The sequence below is a fragment of the Dryobates pubescens genome, chromosome 5 (assembly GCF_014839835.1).
Source record: "Dryobates pubescens isolate bDryPub1 chromosome 5, bDryPub1.pri, whole genome shotgun sequence".
Lineage (NCBI taxonomy): Eukaryota > Metazoa > Chordata > Aves > Piciformes > Picidae > Dryobates > Dryobates pubescens.
Genome location: NC_071616.1, coordinates 2,658,258 through 2,682,372, shown reverse-complemented (window position 1 = coordinate 2,682,372; position 24,115 = coordinate 2,658,258). Strand labels below are relative to the sequence as shown.

Here is a 24,115-nt window from a genome sequence, read left to right as displayed (position 1 = left end):
GGACTGGGTGAGCTCCAGAGGTCCTTTCCAACCCTCACTATGCTGGGATTGTTTAATTTCTGGTGGGAGAATGGATAGGGCACTGTGGCCTTGTCACTGCCACACAGCCACCTTCCCTTCATCTGCTGAACATTCCCTGCTGCTACCATCACCCAACTGGTCAACTCTTGTGCTTGCAGAGAGCATGGCTTCTCTTCACCCTGGCAGCCACCACACATCCCAGGTCCTTTGCAGCAGGGCTGCTGCTCAGCCAAAATGAAGACATGACCTTGCACCACTCCATGTGCAGAACTTTCCACTTCTCCCTGTGCCAGCCGGGATATGTCACGATGCTTAAGCAGTTTGTTAGGGTCTCTCTGGACTGGAGCTCTGCCCTGTCTCCTGCTCCACCCAGCATCTTCTCAGATGTGCAGAGGGTGTGCTTTATGCCATCATGTAGGTGCCTGAGAGGAGCCCTGGTGCTGGTCTGTGGGGTTCTCTGCTTCATGTCAAGCTGTTAATCATTTCAGCCTGCTGGCCCAGCCACTGCTCAGTCTGGCCAGTGGTTTGTCATTGCAGCATGTACCTGCTTGGCTTTCAAATGATTCCTTTATCTGGGGTGGGGGGACTTTTGATCAAGGGCTTGTAATGATAGGACAAGGGACAGTGGCTTTGAGCTGGAAGAGGGGAGACTGAGACTGGAGATGAGGCAGAAATTCTTCCCAGTGGGGAGACTCTGGCACAGGCTGCCCAGGGAGGCTGTGGCTGCCTCCTCCTTGCAGGTCCTCAAGGCCAGCTTGGATGAGGCCTTGAGCAACATGGGCTGGTGGGAGGTGTCCCTGCCCATGGCAGGGGAGGTGGGAGCTGGGTGATAGTTAAGGTCCCTTCCAACTCAAACCATTCTGATTTACAAAACTAGTCCACTCCAAGGTAGAAAGCAATTTGCTGGGGGCAAACCTGTGGGGACCCTTCCCAATGTATCTTCTTGTCCTTTACATGCTTGGAAATGAATTCCAAGAGGGAAGTCTCCAGAGTCTTCCCAGGAACTGATCATCATTGCCTTTTTCAAGGAGGGCTGTCTTAGCCTTGTTCTGCTTGTGCAAGACCTCCCCTAGCTTCCACAGTTCTTCAGCCATCATAGGCAGCAGTCTTACATGCAGGCAAGTTTTTGCAGTGCCCTTGAGTGAATCCATGGTGGCTCCATGGCTTTGAACACATCCATCTTCTCTGAGCAGTGCCCACTTGGTGCTGCCTCTGCCTAGCCCTTTGGTTGAACCAAGGTGGTGGTGCATGCAGAGTGAAGAGCTTAGCCTCTCCCTATCCTTTAGGCATCAGAAGACTTCTATGTCTCTGAAATGCCTCTTGAAACTACTGTAGGATCCTTAGTGCCCCTTTTCCTAGCTCAGGGTTTACTCCCAGGTGCCCCAAAATGGTTTATGTGTTTCTCTTCTGCTGCTTGCCCTTGCTTCTTTCTCCCCTGTGCTCAGTTGTAGCTCATTAAGATGCTCCCCACTTAGCCTTTTACTGACATCAGATATTAGGAAGGAATTCTTTCCAGAGAGGGTGGTGAGACACTGGCACAGGCTGCCCAGGGAGGCTGTGGCTGCCCCCTCCCTGGAGGTGTCCAAGGCCAGGTTGGATGAGGCCTTGAGCAGCCTGGTCTCTAGTGGAAGGGTCCCTGCCCTTTGCAGGGGGTTGGGAATTAAATCATCTTCAGGGTCCCTTTCAACCTCAACCATTCTGTGAATTGATGAAGCTTCCAGTCTGCTTCCCCAGGCCAACCCAGCAGCTGCTGCTCCAGATCTAGACACATTTCATGTGAAAGTTAGCAGCTGTGGTTTTAGTTCACTGGGACAGTTTGGTCTGCAGCTTGGTTTTGTACCAAAGATGCTCAGAGTGGTTTCTCAGATGTTCCCCTAAAAGAGTCCAACACCAGAAAGACAAAGTCTAGCTGCAGAGGATGGAACTGAAGTATGGGATAAAAGCATCTGCAAGAGACATGCACAGTGGAATTAAAGCAGCAGTGTGGCACTGCAGCTTGTTTCAGTCACAGGAGCTGATTACTTTAAATGCTTCAAGCATTTAGAGTCTAAGCAGAACCTGCCCAGGATGAAGAAGCCTTCCATGGTATTATTCATGTCAGGAGAGACCTGTATTTCCTCAGTGACATGGGTTCATGGAATCATAGAATGGTTGGGTTGGAAGGCACCTTAAAGATCATCTAAGTCCAATCCTCCTTGCTGTGGGCAGGGACTAGATAAGGTCACTCAAGGCCTCATCCAACCTGGCCTTGAACACATCCAGGCAGGGGACATCCACAACCTCTGTTTCAGTGTCTTACCATCCTCCCTGTATAGAATTTCTTCCTAATCTCCAACCTAAATCTTCCCTCTTCCAGCTCAAAGCCATTGCCTCTTGTCCTATCACTCCCAGCCCTTGGCAAAAATTGCTTCCCAGCTCTGCTGTAGTCCCCTTCAGGGACTGGAAGCTGCTCTGAGGTCTCCCTGGAGCCTTTTCTTCTCTAGGCTGAACAGCCCCAGCTCCCTCAGCCTGCACCCACTGCTCCAGCCCTCTGACCATCCTCATGGTCTCCTCATCTTTCCAGATGGGAATCAATGCACACTCTTTGCTTCACTCCAAGGGAGGGGATGCTTCAGTTGAGAAGCCCCAAAAGCCTGAAATTTGCTTCAGCTGCTCAAATTTGCTCTTGAATAGCTGCTTCCTGAGAAGCATGGCTCCTAGTTTAAACACAGGAGGTCACTTTGTGGTGGTGGTGGTGCCTTTATGGAGTGAGCTGAGCTCCTGATTTTAGTGACAATCCACCTGACACTGCTTTGGTTTAGTCTTTCTCTTCCCCTCCTCCCCACCTCCCTTTTCTTTAGTGAGAATCTCAAACATTTCTTCTTCTCCCTCTAGAAAACTCAGTGACAGGTAAAAATAACCTGGCTGTTCTCAGCACTGCTCCTCTGCCACAGGAAGGTTAGCAAGCATGAAAGTGACTCTCCTAATGGAGCTGTAGAAAGACTGGATCTGCAGTTTCTAGGGTTGGGCATTTCCCCCCCCCATCTATGTAGAGAAGCTTCAAAGCATAGCATCCTTCAGGTCTAGGTCAATGGCTTTGGCTAATTACCAGGAGCAGACTCAGTCCAACTCTTTAAGCTTCCCCTGGAGAATTCCCTATGAAATAAGACACTTAGAGGAATCACAGTCCTGGGTTCTGACAGCTTTACCAACCCACCTGTGACAAGTGAAATGGGACACACAGGCTGGCTCTTTATAGCTCCCTGAGAGGAGGCAGGTGGGGGCTGCTCTCTCCTCCCAAGGAACAAGTGACAGGACCAGAGGAAACAGCCTCATGTTCACCAGGGGAGGTTTGGGTTGGACATGAGGAACAATTTCCTCCCCCAAAGGGTTGTCAAGCCCTGGGGCAGGCTGCCCAGGGCAGTGCTGGAGGCCCCATCCCTGGAGGGGTTTCAAAGCTGTGCAGATGTGGTGCTGAGGGCCATGGCTCAGTGGTGAGCTGGCAGTGCTGGGGCAAGGGCTGGACACAAGCCTAAGCAATCCTGAGACTTCACACTCAGCTTCCAGAAAGACCTCAGCAGACAGCTTGGAGTTGTCCCCCTGAGTTCAGCAGGGACTGGCTGGAGAGCAGCCCTGAAGGAAAGGCCTTGGGGGTGCTGGGGGAGGAGAAGCTCAACAGGAGCCAGCAGTCAGCACTTGCAGCCCAGAGAGCCAAGCAGAGCCTGGGCTGCAGCAAGAGAAGTGTGGCCAGCAGGGCCTGGGAGGGGATTCTGCCCCTCTGCTCCACTCTGCTGAGACCACAGCTGCAGCTCTGGGGCCAGCTCTGGAGCCTCTGTGCCAGGAAGGCTCTGGAGGGGCTGGAAGGTGTCCAGAGCAGGGCCAGGAGGAGGAGCAGAGGGCTGGAGCTGCTCTGCTGTGGAGACAGCCTGAGAGAGTTGGGGTTGTGCAGGCTGGAGAGGAGAAGGCTCCCAGGAGACCTTCTGGTGGCCTTCCAGGATCTGCAGGTGAAATCCAGAGTAGAGGAGAAGGATCAATTGCTGTCAACACAGACTGGGGGAGGAGGGGATAGGAAGCAGCCCTGAGGAGAAGGATTTGGGGGTGCTGAGGGATGAGAAGCTGGCCAGGAGCAGGCAGTGTGAGACTGCAGCACAGAAGGCCAAGGGCAGCCTGGGCTGCATCCAAAGCAGCATGGCCAGAGATGGAGAGAGACAATTCTGCCCCTCTGCTCTGGGGAGACCTCATCTGCAGTGCTGTGTCCAGCTCTGGAGCCCTCAGCACAGGAAGGACCTGGAGCTGATGGAGAGGCTCCAGAGGAGGGGCACAAAGATGAGCAGCAGCTCTGAGCAGCTTGGCTGTGAGGCCAGGCTGAGGGAGCTGGGGGTGTTCAGCCTGGAGAGGAGAAGGCTCTGGGGAGACCCAAGAGCAGCCTGCCAGGACCTGAAGGGGGCTGCAGGAAGGCTGCAGAGAGACTTTGCAAAGGCCTGCAGGGACAGGAGCAGGGGTAGTGGATTGAGATTAGAGCAGAGCAGACTGAGATTGGATGTGAGGAACAAGTTCTGCACCATGAGGGTGGTGGAACACTGGCACAGGCTGCCCAGGGAGGTGGTTGAGGCTCCTTCCCTGGAGATACTCAAGGTGAAGCTGGATGAGGCCCTGGGCAGCCTGATCTAGTTGGGGATGTCCCTGCTGGGGGCTTGGACTGGATGAGCTCTGGAGGTCCCTTCCAACCCATTCTATGATTACTGCCCTCCCCATGTCTTTAGCATCTGACTTTATTGTTTGATATCCAAGGAGAAGACATTTTCTTTACCCTCTTCTCTGCTTATTTAGAGCTTAGAATTTAGAGGCTTGGAGACTTCCAGAGCATTCTTCAGTCTGCTTCAAGTCTATAGGTTGCTAAGGACCTTGAGCATAGGGTGGGGGGCTGAAAACCCAACTTGTCTTGACAGAAGTTCCTCACGAGTCAAAACTTATTTGGAGGCTGCAGGTTGCTTTTTCCCCTCCCTTGTGGCACAAAGTGGAGCCCAGGAGGTTCCATCTGAACACCAGGGAAAACCTTTTTGCTGTGAGGGCTGCAAAGCTGCTTGTAAAGGTTATTCACACTGCTCTGGAGCTCTGAAGAGTCCCTCCAGGTGCCCTCCCCAAAGCTGCACGCTGCACCTTCCACTCTTCTCTGCTCTCCAGGCTTTTGTGGACTACTTCTCCCGAGGCCTCCATGCGGAATACAAGAGCAAGGGCATCTTTGTGCAGGTGAGTGGAGCTGATGTGTGCCTGGTTACCACAGCAACAGGGCTGTCCTGGTAACCAGAGCAATCTTCACTTAGGAGTAAAGGTAAGGATTTCCTCTGATCCTTGCTTAGGCTGCTGGGGAGCAATGCAGCAGGAAACACAACTCGGCGGGGTGGGAGTTGATGGGCTTTGGGGGGTGTCGGGCTTGTTTGGGGGGTGTTGGGCTTGTTTGGGGGTGGGGAGGCAGTGGTTGAACCTTTCAGTAGAAACTACTCCATAGAGCTTGTGTGCAGCTCTGTGGAATAGGTGCTCATACAGCTTCACCTGCTGGAGTGCACTCCTGGAGAGTGTTTGTGCAGAGGTTCCATAGGTGGCTGCTCAGGAGGACAGCAGCACTGGGGAGTCACCTGCTAGTGGAAGCACAGCAGCAGCAACCAGCAGGAGCCTCAAAGACCCCTTTGTGTGTAATGGTCTGGGTTCACTGGTTGAACATTGAGTTTCCACATGAGAGTCCCTTCAGTTGGAAGAGACCTTTCAGATCATCCAGCCCAGCCATTCTCTGCTTCTCCCATGGCTGGTGCTAAAGCACAGCCCTCATCTCTCTGTCTTTTGAGCATCTCCAGGGAGGGGGATTCAGCCACCTCCCTGGGGAGCTTGTTCCAGTGTTTGAGAACCCTTCCAGTGAGGAATTTTCTTCTAATGGCCAACCTTGAATTCCCCCTGGTGCAAGCTGAGGCCTTTTCCTTTTAGTCTGTTGCCTATTCTCTGGGAGAAGAGACCAACCCCACCTGGCTCCAGCCTCCTTTCAGGGAGCTGTAGAGAGCAATGAGGTTTCCCCTCAGCCTTCTCCAGCCTGTACAAACTCAGCTCCCTCAGCTGCTCCTCCCCAGCCCTGTGCTCCACACTCTTCCCCAGCTTTGTTGCCCTTCTCTGGTCCTGGCTCCAGGACCTCAACATCCTACTTGAGTGAGGGGCCCAAACCTGGACCTGGGCATGCTGCTGGCTCATTTTCAGCCAGCTGCCAACCAGCACCCCCAGCTCCTTTTCCACAGGGCAGCTTCCTGGCCTGGAGCATTCATGGGCTGCTGTGACCCAGGTGCAGGACCTGTCACTTGGCCCTGTCAAACCTCATCCCATTGGCCTCAGCCCAGTTACTAATGAAACTTGTAGGGTTTTTTTTCCCCCTCTCATTTGTTTACCTTCCCATGTTCTCAGTTATTTCTGATGGAGCATAAAAGCAAACCAAGTCCCAGGTTGGTTGAATCTTACTTTGCTATCACCACTCTTAAAGTTTCCTTCCAAAACATGTCTGGAATTCCCAGCCTTGGTTGCAAACACTGCATGAAATTACAGAGCATGGGAAAGATTTCCTACTTTTGGGGTATGCAAAGCTAGAAGGAAGTTCTCAGTGTCTCCACTTCTTTATGAGGGTCAGAAATGCTAGAGTGACATCAGCCACTCTGCACCCACAGTTCCCAGGCTGTCCTGTTGTTAAGGCCTGTGCTGGATTCCTGGCTGCCCTGCTTTTCTTTGCCCCTGGATGTATCACAGTATCACAGTAACTAAGGTTGGAAGAGACCCCAAGGATCATCAAGTCCAACCTGTTCCAACAGACCTCACAACTAGATCATAGCACCAAGTGCCACATCCAATCTCCCCTTGAACACCTCCAGGGATGGGGACTCCACCACCTCCCTGGGCAGCACATCCCAATGGCAAACGACTCGCTCAGTGAAGAACTTTCTCCTCACCTCGAGTCTAAACCTCCCCTGGCACAGCTTGAGACTGTGTCCTCTTGTTCTGGTGCTGGTTGCCTGGGAGAAGAGACCAACCCCCTTCTGTCTACAACCACCTTTCAGGTAGTTGTAGAGGGCAATGAGGTCGCCTCTGATCCTTCTCTTCTCCAGGCTAAACAATCCCAGCTCCCTCAGCCTCTCCTCACAGGGCTGTGCTCAAGGCCTCTCCCCAGCCTTGTTGCCCTTCTCTGGACACCTTCAAGTGTCTCAATGTCCTTCTTAAACTGAGGGGCCCAGAACTGGACACAGGACTCAAGGTGTGGCCTAACCAATGCAGAGTACAGGGCACAATGACCTCCCTGCTCCTGCTGGCCACACTATTCCTAATGCAGGCCAGGATGCCATTGGCCTTCTTGGCCACCTGGGCACACTGCTGGCTCATGTTTAGGCAGTTGTCAATCAGCACCCCCAGGTCCCTCTCCGTTTGGCAGCTCTCAGCCACTCTGCCCCCAGCCTGTAGCTCTGCATGGGGTTGCCGTGGCCAAAGTGCAGCCCCTGGCACTTGGACTTATTAAATGCCATCCCATTGGACTCTGCCCATCTGTCCAGTCGGTCAAGGTCCCTCTGCAGAGCCTTTCTACCCTCTAACTGACTAACATCTGTTCCCAACTTGGTGTCATCTGCAAACTTGCTGATGACTGACTCAACCCCCTCATCCATATCATCAATGATGATGTTAAAGAGGATGGGGCCCAGCACTGATCCCTGGGGGACTCCACTGGTGACTGGCCGCCAGCCGGATGTGGACAGTGGCTCTCCACCCTGAGTGGTGTGGGCCTGCTGACCAATAGCTGTCACAGCTTCCATTCATTACACTAATTTCACTGCAGCCTGTGTCCTTGTCAGCTTCTTCCAGCCTAAGCCACTATGAGCCACTAATGAATATTGCAGGTCCCTTCCTGTGAAGACTAGCTGACATATCTCCTTCAAGCCCTTCAGATCCCCCTTGGATTGTTTGAAGTTCCTCTCTGTGACCTTCACAAGTGTCATTCGTTGTGCACTTCCAGCTGAGATCACCATTTAAACAGTGAGCTTTCAGCATGCCAATTCCTGCAGGGCCCTCCTGTGTGGAAAGCAGAAAGGAGCTGCAGATCCTCCAGATCATTCAGTCCAGCCATTAACCCAACACTCCCAAGTCTGCCACTAAGCCATGGCCCTCAGCACCACACCTTACAGGGCTTTGAAACCCCTCCAGGGATGGGGACTCCACCTGCCCTGAGCAGCCTGTTCCATGACTGGACAAGCCTTTCAGGGAAGAAATTGTTCCCAATGTTCACTCTAAACCTTCCTTGGTGCAGCCTGAGGCTGTTGCCTCTCATGTTCTCATCTCAGTTTGATAGCTGGGAGAAGAGACCAACCCCCACCGGGCTCCCACCACCTTTCAGGGAGCTGTAGAGAGTGAGGAGGTCTCCCCTCAGCCTCCTTGGGGGCTGAACACCCCCAGCTCCCTCAGCTGCTCCTCATGAAAGTGAGTTCATGGCTGAGGAAGGAGGGTTGCTCCCCAGTGTGCTGCCCTCTATGTACTTCCCTTTCCCCCTCCACTAGCATGAGCTGGGGGTAGGTGAGATGTGGGTTTGGATCTAGCTCTGTCTTGCCCCACCACGTACATGCTTTGGTGGCACCAGGCAACAATACACCCATGCTGCTTCCCCTTGCTTTGCCATTCTGCCAGGTAGCTCTCAGACCCCCCCAGCAGTTTTCTTTCCAAACAACAGACAGCATAAACTTGCCCATAGGGAGTTCCAGCTAAAGATGAGAAGGAACTCCACTCAGAGTGTGGCAAGGCACTGGAGCAGGCTGCCCAGAGAGGGGGGGGTGGCTCCATCTGTGGAGACTTTGAAGGTCTACCTGGACATGTTCCTGTGAGATCTGCTTTGGGTGAATCCTGCTCTGGCAGTGGGGTTGGAGTTGGTGATCTTCAGAGGTCACTTCCAACCCCTGCCATTCTGTGATCACTATCATAGAAACACAGAATCAATATGGTAGGAAGGGACCTCGAGGCTCAGCCAGTCCCAACCCCCTGCCATGGGCAGGGACACCTCACACCACAGCAGCTTGCTCACAGCCACCTCCAGCCTGGCTGCAAACACCTCCAGGCAGGAGGCTGCCACCACCTCCCTGGGCAGCCTGTGCCAGGCTCTCACCACCCTCATGGGCAACAACTTCTTCCTCACAGCCAATCTCAATCTCCCCACTTCTAGTTCTGCTCCATCCCCCCCAGTCCTATCCCTCCCAGTCCTATCCCTCCCTGACACCCTCCAGAGTCCCTCCCCAGCTTTCTTGCAGCCCCCTGCAGATCCTGGAAGGCCACCAGAAGGTCTCCTGGGAGCCTTCTCCTCTCCAGCCTGCACAACCCCAACTCTCTCAGGCTGTCTCCAGAGCAGAGCAGCTCCAGCCCTCTGCTCCTCCTCGTGGCCCTTCTCTGGACACCTTCCAGCCCCTCCAGATCCTTCCTGGCACAGAGGCTCCAGAGCTGGCCCCAGAGCTGCAGCTGTGGTCTCAGCAGAGTGGAGCAGAGGGGCAGAATCCCCTCCCTGGCCCTGCTGGCCACACTTCTCTTGCTGCAGCCCAGGCTCTGCTTGGCTCTCTGGGCTGCAGGTGCTGACTGCTGGCTCCTGTTGAGCTTCTCCTCCCCCAGCACCCCCAGGTCCTTTTCTTCAGGGCTGCTCTCCAGCCAGTCCCTGCCCAGCCTGTATCAGTGCTTGGGATTGCTCTGAGCCAGCTGCAGGACCCTGCCCTTTGTCCTGTTGAACCTCATGGGGCTGTGCTGGGCTCAGCTCTGCAGCCTGTCCAGGTCCCTCTGGATGGATCCCTTCCCTCCAGCTGCACCACACAGCTTGGTGTTGTCAGCAGTTCTGCTGAGGGTGCCTCAGTGCCACTGTCCATGGCACCACAAGCCTATAAAAGCCTTTGATCCTTCCTTCTGTCCTTGAGGATTTCTCCTGTGGTATTGACTTCTCTGCCTTCCAAGCCCTCCTGTGGAGTTACAGTTTGAATGTTCCAGGTCTCCTGGTGTTTCCTTTCTTCCTCCTTCTTCCTGCCTTTGTGTTTCTCTCTGTGCAGATGCCAGACTGAGGCACTGAGAGCCCTGCCTTGGGTTCTTCACCACTTTCCCAAGCAGAGAAGCTGCAAGGGAGGTGAGAGCCTGGCACAGGCTGCCCGGGGAGGTGGTGGAAGCCTCCTGCCTGGAGGTGTTTGCAGCCAGGCTGGAGGTGGCTGTGAGCAAGCTGCTGTGGTGTGAGGTGTCCCTGCCCATGGCAGGGGAGTTGGACCTGGCTGAACCTTGAGCTCCCTTCCAGCCCTGTGATGCTAAGCAGCACCCTGTTAAAATGTTTTTGGTGTCTGGGATCAGACCTGGGACGCCAGCCTGTTTGGGCTCGAAATCAGCCTACTGCCAGCCTGCTCCTCGTTGCTGGGTGGCTCTGTGGGTGGGGTTTGGATGCAGCCCTTGCTCTGACATGCCCCTTCCCCCCTGCAGAGCGTGCTCCCCTACTACGTGGCCACCAAGCTGTCCAAGATCCGCAAGCCCAGCTTCGACAAGCCCAGCCCCGAGACCTACGTGCGAGCTGCCCTGGGCACCGTGGGGCTGCAGCCCCGCACCAACGGCTGCCTGCCCCACGCCCTCATGGTGAGTCGGCACGGGGGGCTGGCAGGGAGGCTCTCTTGGCTCACAGAGTGCACAGGGAGGATTTGGACTCCCAAGGGAAGCATAATGGAAAGGCTCTCGCTGGATTGGAGAGCGATGATGCAGCATTATGCTCAGCAGTAGCCGGGGACAGAGAGGATCCCTGAACAGCCCTGTGCAGAAGGGCTTGGGGATGCTAGTGGGTGAAAAGCTGGATGTGAGCCAGCACCCTGTGGCTCCCTGCCTGGATGCAGCCTGGGCAGCAGGGGCAGGGAGGGGATCCTGCCCCTCTGCTCTGCTGAGACCCCACCTGCAGTGCTGGGCCAGACAGGGACTGTTGGAGTGGGGCCAGAGGAAGTCACAGCCAGGATGGGAGGACTGGAATCACATCATCCTTCGCTTGGATTGATGCTGAGGATTGCCCCAGTCTCTGTGCAGGACCTTACCCCTGGCTTTGTTGAACCTCCTGAGGTTTACACAGACCCAGTTCTCAAGCCTGTCCAGGTCCCCCCTGGATGGATCCTGTTCCTCTGACATGACAACTGCAGGAGTCAACACAGTGTCACCTGCAAACCTGCTGAGGGTGCACTCGATCCCACTGCCTGTGTCATTGATGAGGATACTAACTCTCACTGGTCCCACTCTGGACCCCTGAGGGACACCACTTGTCTCCCATCTCTGCCTGGAGACTGAGCCATTGACCACTACCCTCTGTCTGCAGCCATCCAACTAATCCATTACCCACCCAACAGTCCACCCATCCAATCCCTCTCTCTCCAGTTTCAAGAGAAGGATGTTGAGGGGGGGATTGTGTCAAAGGCTTTTCAGGAGTCCAGATGGATGTCACCCCCTGAGGTAGTCACTCCAGGACAGCAGGCACTGGGCTGGTCAGGGAGGACTTCCCTTGGTGAAGCCATCTTGTCATGATTTAGAATCACAGACTCACTGAGTGCCTCAGCTTGGAAGGGAGCCCTCGAAGGTTATCTTCTCCAACCTTCCTGCAGTGAGCAGGGACATTTCCAGCTACATCAGGCTGCTCAGGGCCCCATCAAGCCTGACCTTGAATGCCTCCAGAGGTGAGGCCTCCACCACATCTCTGTTGCAGGATTAGTGTTAGACTGATTAGAGGGCTGGAGCACCTCTCCTATGGGGATAGACTTGAGAGAGCTGGGGCTGTTCAGTCTGAAGGAGTCTGAAAGCCCCCAGGAGACCTTCTTGTGGCCTTCCAGGATCTGCAGGGGGCTGCAAGAAAAGCTGGGGAGGGACTTTTGAGGGTGTCAGGGAGGGATAGGACTGGGGGGGATGGAGCAAAACTAGAAGTGGGGAGATTGAGATTGGCTGTGAGGAAGAAGTTGTTGCCCATGAGGGTGGTGAGAGCCTGGCACAGGCTGCCCAGGGAGGTGGTGGCAGCCTCCTGCCTGGAGGTGTTTGCAGCCAGGCTGGAGGTGGCTGTGAGCAACCTGCTGTGGTGTGAGGTGTCCCTGCCCATGGCAGGGGGCTGGAGCTGGCTGAGCCCTGAGCTCCCATCCAAGCCTGACAGCTCTGTGATTCTGTTTCACTTACCCTGATTGTGAGGAACTTCCTCCTGCTGCCCAAGCTAGGTCTCCCCTGCTCCCGTCTCAGACTCTCCCCATCTAACCGTGGCCTGGCAACCTTTGTGCGTGCTGCTGACTGTTGGATCTCACTCAGCACAGGCTCTAAAAGGCTGGGAGTTTTTCTCTCCCCATTTTGTTGGTTTGCTTTTTTTTTTCCAGGGCTGGATCTTCTCTCTTCTCCCTTCTTCTACTGCCATTAACTTCCTCATGAGAACAAACAAACAAATCCGAGCTCGTTACCTGAAAAAAAAGAAGGAGAAGTAAGCTGGAGGCAGCCAGGAAGCCTCCCGGGAGCCCTGCAAGCTCCAGCGCTGCAGCAGGCTCCACCATCCCCCCTGATGCTCTAACCACCTGCAGTCCTAGGTGTGCTGTCTAACAAGCAGAACAGGAGGGTAGAGGTGAAAGGAGGCCATTGACTTCCAAACAGACTTTCTTTGTTCATAGCTAATCCGGGCTGGGGAATTGGTGGGGGGTGGGGGGGGAAGTGCTTTGGATCAATCACACTGTGCTCACCCAGGCCTTTGATCAGACATTGCTCTCAGCTTCCTCATCGCATCTCTGCATCCCCTGTGGGAGAGGGGTAGGAGAGTGGCAGTTCTCTCACCCCCCTGGGTGGGAGTGGGAAGGGAGCACCTTCACCAAGGTAACCCAGCACTGCTGCCAGAGGATTCCTTCTTCCCACCTTGCCGCCTGGCTTACCTGCAGGGATCCTGCCCTTGTCAAGCATCTCAGAAGTGCTTCCCCAGGGTGATTTCAGGGGTTGTGAACTCGAGGGGAAAACTGAGCCGAACTCCCCCCACCCCCAACAACCTCATCTATAAATAGCTACATAAAATAACATCACCCCAGAAGTACTGAGCTGGGTTCTAACCTCCCCTCCCCCTGTGATCCCCACGGTTTGTCACAGCAATGCTTTCCCGAGCTCGGTGCCTGCTCTTCCTTGCTAGGTGGTGGATACCGCGATGTAGATAACCGTCACACCTTCTGCCTCACCTTGCTGGCCACGCCGGTGAGCCCTTGAAATGCAGAGCTTGAAATGAGTTCCTGAGGCCTCTTGCTGAAGCACCTGCCAGTCTGCCTGTGCTGAGGCCCTTTGAGACAGGAACATCTGAGACAGCTTCAAGAACGAGACCCAAACCTCGGAAGCCTTTCACTGACTTTGTTCTCGTCTCGAACTGATTCGTTTGGTTCTGCTCCAAGGTGCAGCCTCCCAGCTCCAGGACAGGGATCTCAGAGTACCTGAGGAGTCTGAGCTGCTGCTGTCTCTCTTTACCTAACTGCTTGGATATTTTGGTCTCTCTCTCTCTCTCCTTTCTTTTATCAACACTTAAAAAGGAGCTGACGCTCCACAAACCAAACCGCAGAGCATCTCCCTGCGTCTTCTGCTCCGACTTCCTCTCCTTGAAGAGTTGCAGGTTGCTTTCTGTCCTCAGAAGGATTCATTTCAAGCTCTGGTTTGGAAGCAGAAGAGGTGATGTTGGGGTGGGAGGGAGGGAGGGAGGGGAGGGGGAGGGGGGCTCGTGATTCTGTACAAAAACCTGAATACCGATGCAATGGTGCTGATCAAATCCGAGAGGCAGATCCTACCCCGGTCGTGTTCCTGCCCTTGGGAGCAGGGGTGGTGAAGTCAGTGGTGGTGGTTCTGTAGGAGCCCTGGGTTGGTTTGCTCAGGATCTGATGTGGAAGCTACCAGACTAAACCTGTTCATGTCTTGACTTTGTCAAACAAATAAAATGGAAATTACTCTCAGCATACTGAATCTGTTGCGGGGGGGAGGGGGTCTCCTTCATTTGCCTCCTCCTGCCTGGCCTTTATCCCATACCGTCACTCAGTGAAAGCTGCTGGACTTTCACATACCAAACCCAAGCTTTATTAACCTCTTGTCACAGTCTCACAGAATCACCAAGGTTGGAAGAGACCTCAAAGATCATCAAGGCCAACCCGTCGTGAGACGGTCGTTCATCCACCTCCACCCTGCGCTGGGGTGGTTCAGCCTGCCAGGGGTTGGGTTGGTCTCTTCTCCTGACTAAGAAGCAGTAGGACGAGAGGAAAGAGCCTCAGGCTGCACAATAGGAGGTTTATATTGGACACAAGGAACAATTCCCTCCCCAAAAGGCTTGCCCAGTCCTGGACCAGGCTGCCCAGGGTAGTGCTGGAATCCCATGCCTGGAGGGGTTTCAGAGCTGTGGTGCTGAGGTCCATGTGGTGACCTGGCGGTGCTGGGTTAGTCATAGAACCATAGAACTGTCAGGCTTGGAAGGGAGCTCAAGGCTCAGCCAATCCCAACCCCCTGCCATGGGCAGGGACACCTCACACCACAGCAGCTTGCTCACAGCCACCTCCAGCCTGGCTGCAAACACCTCCAGGCAGGAGGCTTCCACCACCTCCCTGGGCAACCTGTGCCAGGCTCTCACCACCCTCCTGGGCAACAACTTCTTCCTCACAGCCAATCTCAGTCTCCCCACTTCTAGTTCTGCTCCATCCCCCCCAGTCCTATCCCTCCCTGACACCCTCAAAAGTCCCTCCCCAGCTCTCTTGGAGCCCCCTGCAGCTCCTGGAAGGCCACCAGAAGGTCTCCTGGGAGCCTTCTCCTCTCCAGCCTGCACAACCCCAACTCTCTCAGGCTGTCTGCAGAGCAGAGCAGCTCCAGCCCTCTGCTCCTCCTCCTGGCCCTGCTCTGGACACCTTCCAGCCCCTCCAGAGCCTTCCTGGCACAGAGGCTCCAGAGCTGGCCCCAGAGCTGCAGCTGTGGTCTCAGCAGAGTGGAGCAGAGGGGCAGAATCCCCTCCCTGCCCTGCTGGCCACACTTCTCTTGCTGCAGCCCAGGCTCTGCTTGGCTCTCTGGGCTGCAGGTGCTCACTGCTCCACTCTGACGCTCCGGGAGCCCGGGGAGGAGCGGCGGGCAGCAGCCAGCCCCGGGGGGCGGTACCCAGCGCTGTGCCGCTGCCGGCGGAAGAGGGCGGTCACCGGCCCGGCCGGCAGGCAGGCGGCGCCATGGCGGAGCGGCGGCGGCAGGCGCGGGTGCAAGGCGGCTGGGCCAGCGCCCCGGCGGCACGGCCCCCGGGCACGGCGGGTAAGGGGCGGCACGGCGGGTAAGGGGCGGCGGCGGCCCCCGGGCACGGCGGGTAAGGGGCGGCACGGCGGGTTAGGGGCGGCAGCAGCCCCCGGGCACGGCGGGTTAGGGGCGGCAGCAGCCCCCGGGCACGGCGGGTTAGGGGCGGCAGCAGCCCCCGGGCACGGCGGGTAAGGGGCGGCAGCAGCCCCCGGGCACGGCGGGTAAGGGGCGGCACGGCCCCCGGGCACGGCGGGTAAGGGACGGCGGCAGCAGCCCCCGGGCACGGCGGGTAAGGGGCGGCACGGCCCCCGGGCACGGCGGGTAAGGGGCGGCACGGCGGGTAAGGGGCGGCACGGCGGGTAAGGGGCGGCGGCGGCCCCCGGGCACGGCGGGTAAGGGGCGGCGGCGGCCCCCGGGCACGGCGGGTAAGGGGCGGCGGCAGCAGCCCCCGGGCACGGCGGGTAAGGGACGGCAGCAGCCCCCGGGCACGGCGGGTAAGGGGCGGCGGCAGCCCCCGGGCACGGCGGGTAAGGGGCGGCGGCAGCCCCCGGGCACGGCGGGTAAGGGACGGCAGCAGCCCCCGGGCACGGCGGGTAAGCGGCGGCAGCCCCCGGGCACGGCGGGTAAGGGGCGGCGGCGGCCCCCGGGCACGGCGGGTAAGCGGCGGCAGCCCGCGGCGTGGCGCAGGGTCCGGGGTCCGGCAGCCCAACCCCGCGGGAACGGGAAGCTGTCCGGCCGCGGCTGCAGGCAGCAGAGACACCTCCAGCCAGATCAGGCTGCTCAGGGCCACGGCAAGTCTGACCTTGAGTATCTGCAGGGAAGGAGCCTAATCCCCTCCCTGGGCAGCCTGTTGCAGTCTCACCACTCTCATGGTGCAGAACTGTGTCCTGATGTCCAGCCTCAATCTGCCCTGCTCCACTTGCTAACCACTGACCCTCATCCTGCTACTACCCTTCTAAACAGCGCCCCCAGCCTTCCTGTAGGTCCTCTTCAGATGCTGACATGTAGCTATCAGGTCGCCCCAGAGCCTTGTTCAGGCTGAACACCCCCAGCTCCCTCAGCCTCTCCTCCTAGCAGAGCTGCTCCAACCCCCTGAGCATTTTGTGTCCCTCCTCTGCAGCCTCTCCATCAGCTCCAGTTACTTCCTGTGTTGATGGCTCCAGAGCTGGACACAGCACTGCAGGTGAGGTCTCCCCAGAGCAGAGGGACAGGATCCTCTCTCTCCATCTCTGGCCACACTGCTTTGGATGCAGCCCAGGCTGCCCTTGGCCCTCTGTGCTGCCAGTGCCCATTGCTGCCTCCTGTCCAGCTTCTCCTCCACCAGCACCCCAAGGCCTTTCTGCAGGGCTGCGCTCTAGCTCATCATCCCCCAGCCTGGATTGATCTCTAGCACTGCCCTGACCTAGGTGCAGGACTTTGCACTTTGCCTCCTTGACCCTCATGGGAATCTCCTCAGCCCACCCCTCCCAGCCTGCCCAGGTCCCTCTGGATGCCATCCCACCCTTCAGACTTGCCAACCACTCAGCTTTGTGTCATCTGCAGAGGTGCTGAGGCTGCCTCAGTCTGGCTGTCTGTAAGCACTGATGAAGATCCTGAACAGCTCTGGTCCCAGTTCAGAGCCCTGAGGGACACCACTTGTCCCCTGTCTCCATCTGGCCATCGAGCCGCTGCCCACTGGATGTGATCCCCCAACCAATTCCTTACCCACTGGAGAGTCCACCCTTCAAATCCATCTCTCTCCAGCCTAGAAGGATACTGTGGGGGACACTGTCAAAGGCTTTACAGAAGTCCAGGTAGATGACATCTGTTGGTCTTCCCTTGTCCACTGATGTGGTTACATCATTGTAGGGAGGTCAGGCAGGACTTGCCCCTGGTGAAGCCATGCTGGCTGGCTCAAGGCAGCTCCCTGTCCTCCATGTGCTCCAGTACAGCTTCCTGGCCTTGTGTGTGTCACCTCTGAGTTTTCTGTCACCAGTGGCTTCCATTCCACCTATTCCTAAGGGGATTTACTTCTGCCCTCTTTTGAACTCCACAGAATCAGGCAGTTTTTGTCTCTCTTTCAGGCCCATTCTGAAGCCTGTTGGCATGAAGTGATAAGCTTGACTTTTCCTTCCAGCCTTTGCTCCCTGGTGTCCAAGCCTGCTTTCAGGAGAAGCACTCTTGGGTTTGGTTTGTTGGGTGTGTTGTTTTTTTAACCAGAGAATTGTCTTTTGCTTTCCCCCAAAATAGCTGAGGTTAGGCTGCTTGGGGGAAATGTCTGCTGGCAGGTGGCAGAGCTGCTCCAGTGGTGGTAGGCTTGAAAGGTTCCAGATGCTGTGCTTAGGGAAGAGAAGGTTTGGGTTGGATGTTGGGACCAAGTTCTGCACCCTGAGGCTGGTGGAACACTGCAACAGGTTGCCCTGGAAGATAGTCAGGGACAGGTTCAAGGAGGCTGTGAGCAGCCTGCTCTAGTGCAGGATGTCCCTGCTGACTGCTGGGGCTGCATGGCCTCTGGAGGTCCCTTCCAACCCAACCCATTCAATGGTTCTGTCCTTTGGGATCAAAGTGTCAGGTTTGGGGAAGTGTGGCTGGAGGGAAAGGACCTTGGGGGTGTTGGTCTGTGTTGGTTTTTCATATGGTGAAGTTCTGGTTTGTGTCATCCTTGGCTTGGTTTTGTTTTTCTCTTTGCTTTAGCACCTAAGGGAGCAGCAGCCAGCAACCTCTGCCCTGCAGGTGCCACCCCAGCATGGATGAGGAAAGATCAGCCTCACTCTCAGAAGCAGTTTGTCTTTGAGAAGCCATCAGAGGTGAAAAAAAAAAAGGATGCTGTGACCAGCAGTGCCTTGTCTGTTATTGACCTTCAAATGACACAAGAGTCACAGGGTGTCAGGGGCTGGAAGGGACCTGGAGAGCTCACCCAGCCCAACCCCCTGCCAGAGCAGGAGCACCTAGAGCAGCTCACACAGGAACACATCCAGGGGGGGTTGGGATATCTCCAGAGAGGGAGGCTCCACAGCCCCCCTGGGCAGCCTGCTGCAGGCCTCTGGCACCCTCACAGTGAAAAAATTCTTCCTCCTGTGTCCATGGCACTTCCTCTGCCTCAGCTTCCACCACTGCCCCTTGTGCTGGCATTGGGCATCCCCCAGCAGAGCCTGGCTCCAGCCTCTGGGCACTGCCCCTGCACAGCTTTAGCACCAGCAAGGAGCTCACCCTCAGGCTCCTCCTCTGCAAGCTCCAGAGCCCTCAGCTCCCTCAGGCTCTCCTCATGAGGAAGATCTTCCCCTGCCTTCATCATCCTTGTGGCTCTGTGCTGGACTCTCTCAGGTAGCAGCCTGTCCCTCTTGAACTGAGGGGCCCAGAGCTGGACACAATATTCCAGATGCAGCCTCACCAGGGCAGAGCAGAGAGGGAGGAGAACCTCTCTGAGCTGCTGCCCACAGCCCTTCTAATGCACCCCAGGATGCCATTGGCCTCCTTGGCCACCAGAGCACCTTGCTGGCTCATGGTCAGCCTCCCATCCACCAGGACCCCTCAGGTCCCTTTCCCCTTCCCTGCTCTCCAGCAGCTCAGTCCCCAACCTCTCCTGCTCCCTGGGGTTGCTCTTTCCCAGGTGCAAGACTCTGCCCTTGCCCTTGTTGAACTTCATTCCATTTCTCCCTGCCCAGCTCTCAGCCTGTCCAGGTCAGGCTGGGTGGCAGCACAACCCTCCTGTGGCAGCCACTCCACCCAGCTTGGTGCCACCAGCCACCTTGCTGGCAGTGCCCTCTGTGCCCTCATCCAGGTCCTTGATGAATCTATTGACCAGCTCTGGTCCCAGTCCTGACCCCTGAGGGACTCCCCTAGGCACAGGCCTCCAACTGGGCTCCATCCCATTGACCACAACTCTGAGTTCTTTCCTCCAACCAGTTCCCCTCCACCTCCCCCCCTGCTCATCCACTGCCTCAGGTTAGCTGTGGGGCTGCTGTGGCAGACACTCTCAGATGCCTTACTGGAATCCAGGCAAACCACAGCCCCTGCTCTGCCACCATCTGCCCACCTGCCTATGTTCCCATCAAGGGCTTCAGTCCTGGGGCCACAATGGAGCTGCTGCATGTCTCTTTTCCCTGGCAGAGCAGGGAGGCAGAAGGGAGGCCTGTGGGTGCTGCATGGGCTGGTGCAGGCTGTGTGTGGTGGCCCTCAGCAGTGCTCCCACCAGGGCTGAGGCACAGCCCAGCACAGGTCACACTGAGCACCCCGCAGCCAAGCGCAGCGCTCCGCACCCGGCTGGGGGCAACCCCAAGCTCAGAGCTAGGCTGGGAGGAGAAGGGACAGAGTGCAGCACAGCCTTGCTGGCAGTGCCCTCTGTGCCCTCATCCAGGTCCTTGATGAATCTATTGACCAGCTCTGGTCCCAGTCCTGACCCCTGAGGGACTCCCCTAGGCACAGGCCTCCAACTGGACTCCATCCCACTGACCACAACTCTGAGTTCTTTCCTCCAACCAGTTCCCCTCCACCTCCCCCCCTGCTCATCCACTGCCTCAGGTTAGCTGTGGGGCTGCTGTGGCAGACACTCTCAGATGCCTTACTGGAAGAGGGTCAGGCTTTGAGGCCATGGCTTTGAAACAAACTCAACCCCCAGCAGAGCTGAGCTGTGGGCTTCCACCAAGCAAGCGCTGGTGACTCTCACCTCTCTCAGTCTCTGTGAGTAGTCACTGTGTCCTTGTTCACAACTTCTTTGCTTTGCAGAAAGCTTAAAGAGCTCTCTTCCCCTCAATATTCAGAGTGATGCAGTCCCCAGACACGATCTGAGCTCTCTTTTCTCCTCATTTGCCCCCTGGGGTTTGCATCCCAGCCTCTGCTTTGTGTCTCCTCAGCAGACAGAGGATCTTGTGCTCTGTGCAGGTCCTTCTTTGGGTGAAAAAGCCACCAGCAGCCTCCTGAACTCCTCTTTCTGACACAAAAGTGTTTGAAAGGCTCTTTTCTTGGTGTGGAAGGGTTGGAGGTGGTCTGGAAAGGTTCTCCTTGTCCTTTGTGGTAGAGCCCTGATAACTATAGCTTGCTTAGCTCCAACCCCCCTGACAAAGCTGGGCACCCACAGCAGCTTGCCCAGGAGCACGTTGTCCAGGCAGGTTTGGACTCTCTGCAGACAAGCAGACTCCACAACCTCTCTGGGCAGCCTGCTCCAGGCCTCCAGCACCCTCACAGCAAAGCACTCTCTCCTCCTGTTCAGATGGATCCTCCTGGGTTGCAGATGGTGCTCATTGCCCCTTGTCCTGTGGCTGGGCACCTGAGCAGAGTCTGGCTGCATCCTCCTGCCCTCTATCTCTTGCTGAGCATTGCTCAGCTCCCCTCCGGGGCTGCTCGCCGGGCTGGGCTCTGGGATGTGCTCCTCCCTGTCCTATCTGCTCTAGATGGTTTGGTTTTTTTTCCCCCCTTCTCTCTGTTAAGAACATTTGTGGTGCTCATGAGGTGCTAGCTAATGAGGACTGCACCAATCCAAAGGCCCTAGCAGCAAATGGCCCTTGGAGGGGGAGCAGTTGGCTGCCCAGAGCAGCTGCAGCGGGGGTTGCAGCTGGGTGTTCCTGGGGCACGGAAGGGGGCTGCTGGGTTGGTACCCTTCACCAGCTGCCCAGAGCTGTCTTACCCTCACTGGCCCTGCAGTGTCTATGCTTGTGTGGAGCCACCAGAGATCAATTCTTCTGGGCTCCAGCCTGCCAAGGGCTCCAGGGCTGAGTGTCTGCCGTCTTCCCTTGCAGGTGGAGCGCAGAGTTCCAGAGGCAGGCGTGCTAGAGTGAGTGTGGTGCCAGCCCCACTGCCCTTCCTCTGCTTCTTCCCCTTGGTGCTCCTTTAGATTCCCTGGCACACTCCTTGCTTCTTGATCTCTGGAGCCCTAAAACTGTGTGACAGGGGCCTTTGGTGAGGGGAGAGGGAGGGGTAGGAAGTGCACACACACTCCTGTGCTGCTGCAGCCCCCTTCCTGCCTTGCTCTGACCTCTGTCTCCAGACCATTATTGCCTCATTCTACCCCTACCATTCCCCCCTTTGTGTCCCCCCAACTCTCTTTGTTGTCTCCTCCTTTGTGATCTTCTCTTTGCCATCCTTGCCCTCCCTCCCCCTTCCTTGCCCTCCCTCCCCCTTCCTTGCCCTCCCTCCCCCTTCCTTGCCCTCCCTCCCCCTTCCTTGCCCTCCCTCCCCCTTCCTTGCCCTCCCTCCCCCTTCCTTGCCCTCCCTCCCCCTTCCTTGCCCTCCCTCCCCCTTCCTTGCCCTCCCTCCCCCTTCCTTGCCCCCTCCCTCCTTGCCCTCCCTCAGCAAGGCTCACAGCAAACCTATTCTGTGCTGCTCAGTGTGAGATAACTTCTTGTTCCCTGTCCCTCTGATGGCTCTTTCCTTTCTCCACCCCCAGCAAGCCTGGTGTGTATGAGCTCAGCACAGCACCCACTGGCATCTCCAGGTAAGTGGATGTGAGCTTGGTGTCTGCTGTTGCAGAGGCACACAGGAACACATTGGGGTCTCTTCAGAGAGTTTGGGCAACAAGGCCAAGTGCTGAGCCCTGCACTTGGGTTACAACAACCCCATGAGCACTCCAGGCTCAGGGGAGAGTGTCTGGAAAGTTGCCTGGTGGTGGTTTGGAGCTGGCTGAAGATGAGCCAGCAGGTGATGAGGAAGGCTACCAGGATCAGGCCTGGATCAGCAATGGGGTGGCTACTGACAGGGCAAGGGATTGTCCCCCTGTGCTCAGCACTAGTGAGGGTGCACCTCGAATACAGGCTTCAGCTGGGGGCCCTCACTCCAAAAAGGACATTGGGGTGCTGGAGCAGGTCCAGAGAAGAGCATCAAGCTGGGGAAGGGGCTGGGGAGGAGCAGCTGAGGGAGCTGGGGGTGTTGAGCCTGGAGAAGAGGAGGCTGGGGAGGGACCTCACTGCTCTCTGCAGCTCCCTGAGAGGAGGCTGCAGTGAGGTGGGGGGGTTGGTCTCCCTAGTGTCTGGTGACAGAATGAGAGGACATGGGCTGAAATTGTGCCAGGGGAGGCTCAGGTTGGAGATCAGGAGCAATTTCTCTCCTGCAAGAGTGGTCAGGGACTGGCAGAGGCTGCCCAGGGAGTCCCCAGCCCTGGAGGCGTTCGAGAAGCCTGTGGCCGTGGCACCGTGGGATGTGGTGGGGTTGGGCTGGTGGTTGGGCTCAGTGATCTTGGAGGCCTCCTCCAACCCAAACAATTCTGTGCCCTTTTCCTTAGGGTTCATTTGGTTCCTGGCTTTCTTGACTCCCAGCAGGCAGACTGGATGTTTGAGCAGCTCCTGCAGGACCTGCCCTGGCGGCAGCGAACTCACAGCAGGCAGGGTGAGGAGCGTGCAGCCCCACGTCCCCAGCTCACTCCTAGCTTGCTTCCATCTCCAAAGCCACCCTTTGGGCTTCCTCTTGGTGGGGTTTTGTATGCTCCCTATGGCCACTCCTTCACATTTCCTTCCAGGTTCTCCATGCTGCTTGGTTTTCACTCTCTCTCCCCATGGTCCTCGTCTGAAAACCATTTGACTTGGCTGCCTCTGCCACCCCCAGGCCCTTTCCTCCCTCTTTTCCCCCTCAGCCCATGCCTGTGCCCCATTCCCTTCACACAGGCTGCCAGTGATGCTGCAGAATCTCTGTTCTTGGAGGCTGGTTGGGGATTGTCTTTGTCACCAGGAATCCTTCTTGCCTCTCCCCCCTTCAAAGCCCGGCAGACCTCCTGTTTCTCTTGCCTTGGGGCTGCTTGTTGAGTGCAGCAAGGCAGTGAGGCAAGAGGCTGCTGTTCTGGGTTTGCTCACTAAGGGGCAGCTCTTCCACCTGAGTTTCTCCTTCAGCTGGATGGAAAAGGTTCAGAGGGAGTTAGGGGACAGGGCTGGAAAATGTCTTCAGCATCTCTGTGGTGAGCCTGCAGCAGTGGAGGCTGTGAGCTGCCAGGCCTTGAGGAATGGCCTTTCCCAGGACAGGGGAAGTGCTTTGAGCTTGGTGTTTGTGTGGCACCACAGGGCAGACACTAAACATTCCCCTGTCCAGCCCCTCTGCTTCTGTGATGCTCTTGGGTGCTGCAGTGCTTTCCACTTCACCCTCCCCAGCATCCACATCTTGCCAGGAGAAATCAGAACCAGGCCAGCATCACAGCACGGTTTGGGTTGGAAGAGCTCTGGCAGGTCATCCATTTCCAGCCCCTCTGCCGTGGGCAAGGACATCTGCCACTAGAGCAGGCTGCTCAGGGCCTCATCCAGCCTGGCTTCACACACTTCTCTGGGCAAGGTTTCAGTCTCTCACCACCCTCATGGGGAAGAATTTCTTCCTGATCTGAATCCAGCTTCCTCCAGTCTGAAGCCATTACCCCTCCCCCTGTCACTCCAGACCTTTGGCAAAAGTCCCTCTCCAGCTCTCTGGATCCTCCTTCAGGTGCTGGAAGGTTGCCCTAAGGTCTGCCTGGAGACGTCTCAGGGCAGAACCACCCCAACTGTCTCAGCCTGGCCTCCCAGCAGAGGGCTTCCAGCCCTGCCAGCACTGCTGTGGCCTCCTCTGGCTCCTGTCTGTGCTGAGGACTCCAGATCTGGCCCCAGCACTGCAGGTGCCAGCTCATGTTGAGCTTCCCCCATGTCCTTCTCCTCAGCACTGCTCTCTGCCCATTCTCCACCCAGCCTGGATTTGTGCTTGGGGTTGCCCCAACCCATGTGCAGGACCTTGCCCTTGGTTTGGCTGAACTTGCTGAGCTCCTTGGCCTGCCTCTCCAGGTCCCTCTGGATGCCATCCCATCCCTCCAGCACGTCAACCACACCACCCAGCTTGCTTTTGGGCAATCCCAGCCTTCCACTTGAGCTCACCATAGAATTGTCTGGGCTGGAAA

General features: G+C 56.8%; 1 protein-coding gene across 1 annotated transcript in view; it reads left to right on the top strand.

The window, feature by feature from the left end:
* HSD17B12 (hydroxysteroid 17-beta dehydrogenase 12) overlaps nt 1-12,712 on the top strand; it is a 109,626-nt gene extending 96,914 nt beyond the window's left edge. Inside the window, 3 exon segments of the mRNA XM_054161416.1 lie at nt 5,185-5,250; nt 10,504-10,653; nt 12,405-12,712. Of these exon segments, the coding sequence (XP_054017391.1) occupies nt 5,185-5,250; nt 10,504-10,653; nt 12,405-12,509 (321 nt within the window). The 3' untranslated portion in view covers nt 12,510-12,712.
* The last annotated feature ends 11,403 nt before the right edge of the window (nt 12,713-24,115 follow it).